The 1,634-nt window shown below is 52.4% G+C and overlaps 1 protein-coding gene across 1 annotated transcript; it reads right to left on the bottom strand.

Annotated features, from left to right (window-relative positions):
* Positions 1 to 367: 367 nt before the first annotated feature.
* Positions 368 to 1,330, bottom strand: LOC109699406 (protein LDOC1). Its single transcript, XM_020184080.2, has one exon. It carries the CDS (start codon positions 1,254 to 1,256, stop codon positions 858 to 860), a length of 399 nt encoding a protein of 132 aa, XP_020039669.1. The 5' UTR covers positions 1,257 to 1,330; the 3' UTR covers positions 368 to 857.
* Between the last annotated feature and the right edge of the window lie 304 nt (positions 1,331 to 1,634).

Here is a 1,634-nt window from a genome sequence, read left to right as displayed (position 1 = left end):
TGTGGTACATACAGGGTCATGCTGGGGGGGCTGAGACTGGAACTTTTCTAATGCTAATTGGGCATAAAATAACTACTATAACCTGTGTATAAATCAACCCTTGCAAAAACATAGTGTTTATTTCCCCTCATGATCCTCCCAGGTGCATAAATTGTCCACAAAGGAAGTAGTTATCAGTTTAACTCACTTTAGGAATTCAAGAACACAGTGACCATCCAATGGCAAACGCATGAACATTTCAAGAAAGGCAGTTACAGATTTTCCTTAGAGGCTTTTAAGAAAAACTGCTTAAGAAGAGGTCACAAATCCTCCTCTTTCTTGCCTTCTTTGGCCCCATAAAAGAGAATAACAGAACTTCAAACCAAACTTCAACAATCTAGTAAATGTCTTTAATGAAGAGAAAACTGCAGCTTTAAATTGCAAAATGACTTACTTAAAAAGAGGGAGCTAATACTCTATTTAGTATAAGGATATAAAACCAAGTGGACACAAGTCAAACACTGTCCCATCTCCATTATCAATGTTTTTTGACCCTAGAAGCTCAGGGCCCAAGCTAGTCAAATCAGCGTCCAAGAGGTTTGACAGACACCATCAGGTCCTCCCTAAGTTGGCTCTGATTTTCAAGGGATCAGAAGCAGTCGTCGGAGATGGCCAGGGTTGTGATTTAGGGTTATTTTAACTTCATACAGGTCCCCAGGCAAGAAGTGGGCTGCGAGGCGGTGCAAAAGCGCTGGGGTTGGGGCGAGCAGTAGGGTCCAGCAGCTTCGAGCTGCGAAGCCATTTGTGGAGCAAAGACAAGCAAAGCAGGCGCGGGCCGCTGCTGTCCCCTTGTCACGTGGCGCGTGGCTGGGGCCTTTCTATGCATCCCTGCCGAAGGCCCGCTTGAGTGCGTCCACGAAACCCTCGTACTGAGTCAGGATGGGGTTCTCCCTCTCGATGTAGGGGACCACCCACTGCTCTGCCGGCCCCGTCAGGCGGCTGATTAGAAACGCCACCTTCAGGGTATCGCTGGAGAATCTGGCCTGGAAAAAGTTCATGTAAGAGGCCGCTTGGATCAAAAACTCGGGAAGTCGGGCGGAGTCGCCGTCAAACGTTTCGGGGAAAGCTACCGGGCAGACCGGCGGACGCACCTGCGCCAGCAGGTTGGCTTTCTCGCACAACAGGCGCCGCACCTGGTCCATGAGCTCGTTGTTCTCCCTACGTAAAGCATGGTTCTGGGTCAGGAGGGCCTGCATCATGACCGCCAGCGTATCCATCCCCGTTGTCGCACCGCAAGCCCGTTTCCGCCGGGTTCCGAATCCTACGCGGCGTTGCCGGAAGTGCGTCACGGAGCGGGGGCGGATCCCGGTGGCTTTATGGACGCAGAACTAGGCCCAGCCTAAAGTCAAGACGGACAAGAAAGGTCACCGGGACAATGACCGAAGAGCTGGAGCCGAGGGGATCTTAAGGTGGAGAGAGAGGAGCAAGAGAGGAGGAAACCCGTGGAACCCGCGTACTAATCACTCGGAGCGAGGGCCCCCGCTCAGCGGAAGAATCTGACTTCGTGGCAGTGCGCTTCACTTCCGGAGGCTCCCTCCGCGGGACGGGCCCGCGGGTATTTAAAGCGAAATCGCGGGTCTAACTGCAGAGCGGCG

Source organism: Castor canadensis, chromosome 4 (genome assembly GCF_047511655.1).
Source record: "Castor canadensis chromosome 4, mCasCan1.hap1v2, whole genome shotgun sequence".
In the NCBI taxonomy this organism is placed as follows: domain Eukaryota; kingdom Metazoa; phylum Chordata; class Mammalia; order Rodentia; family Castoridae; genus Castor; species Castor canadensis.
This window is presented reverse-complemented; position numbering and strand designations above follow the sequence as displayed.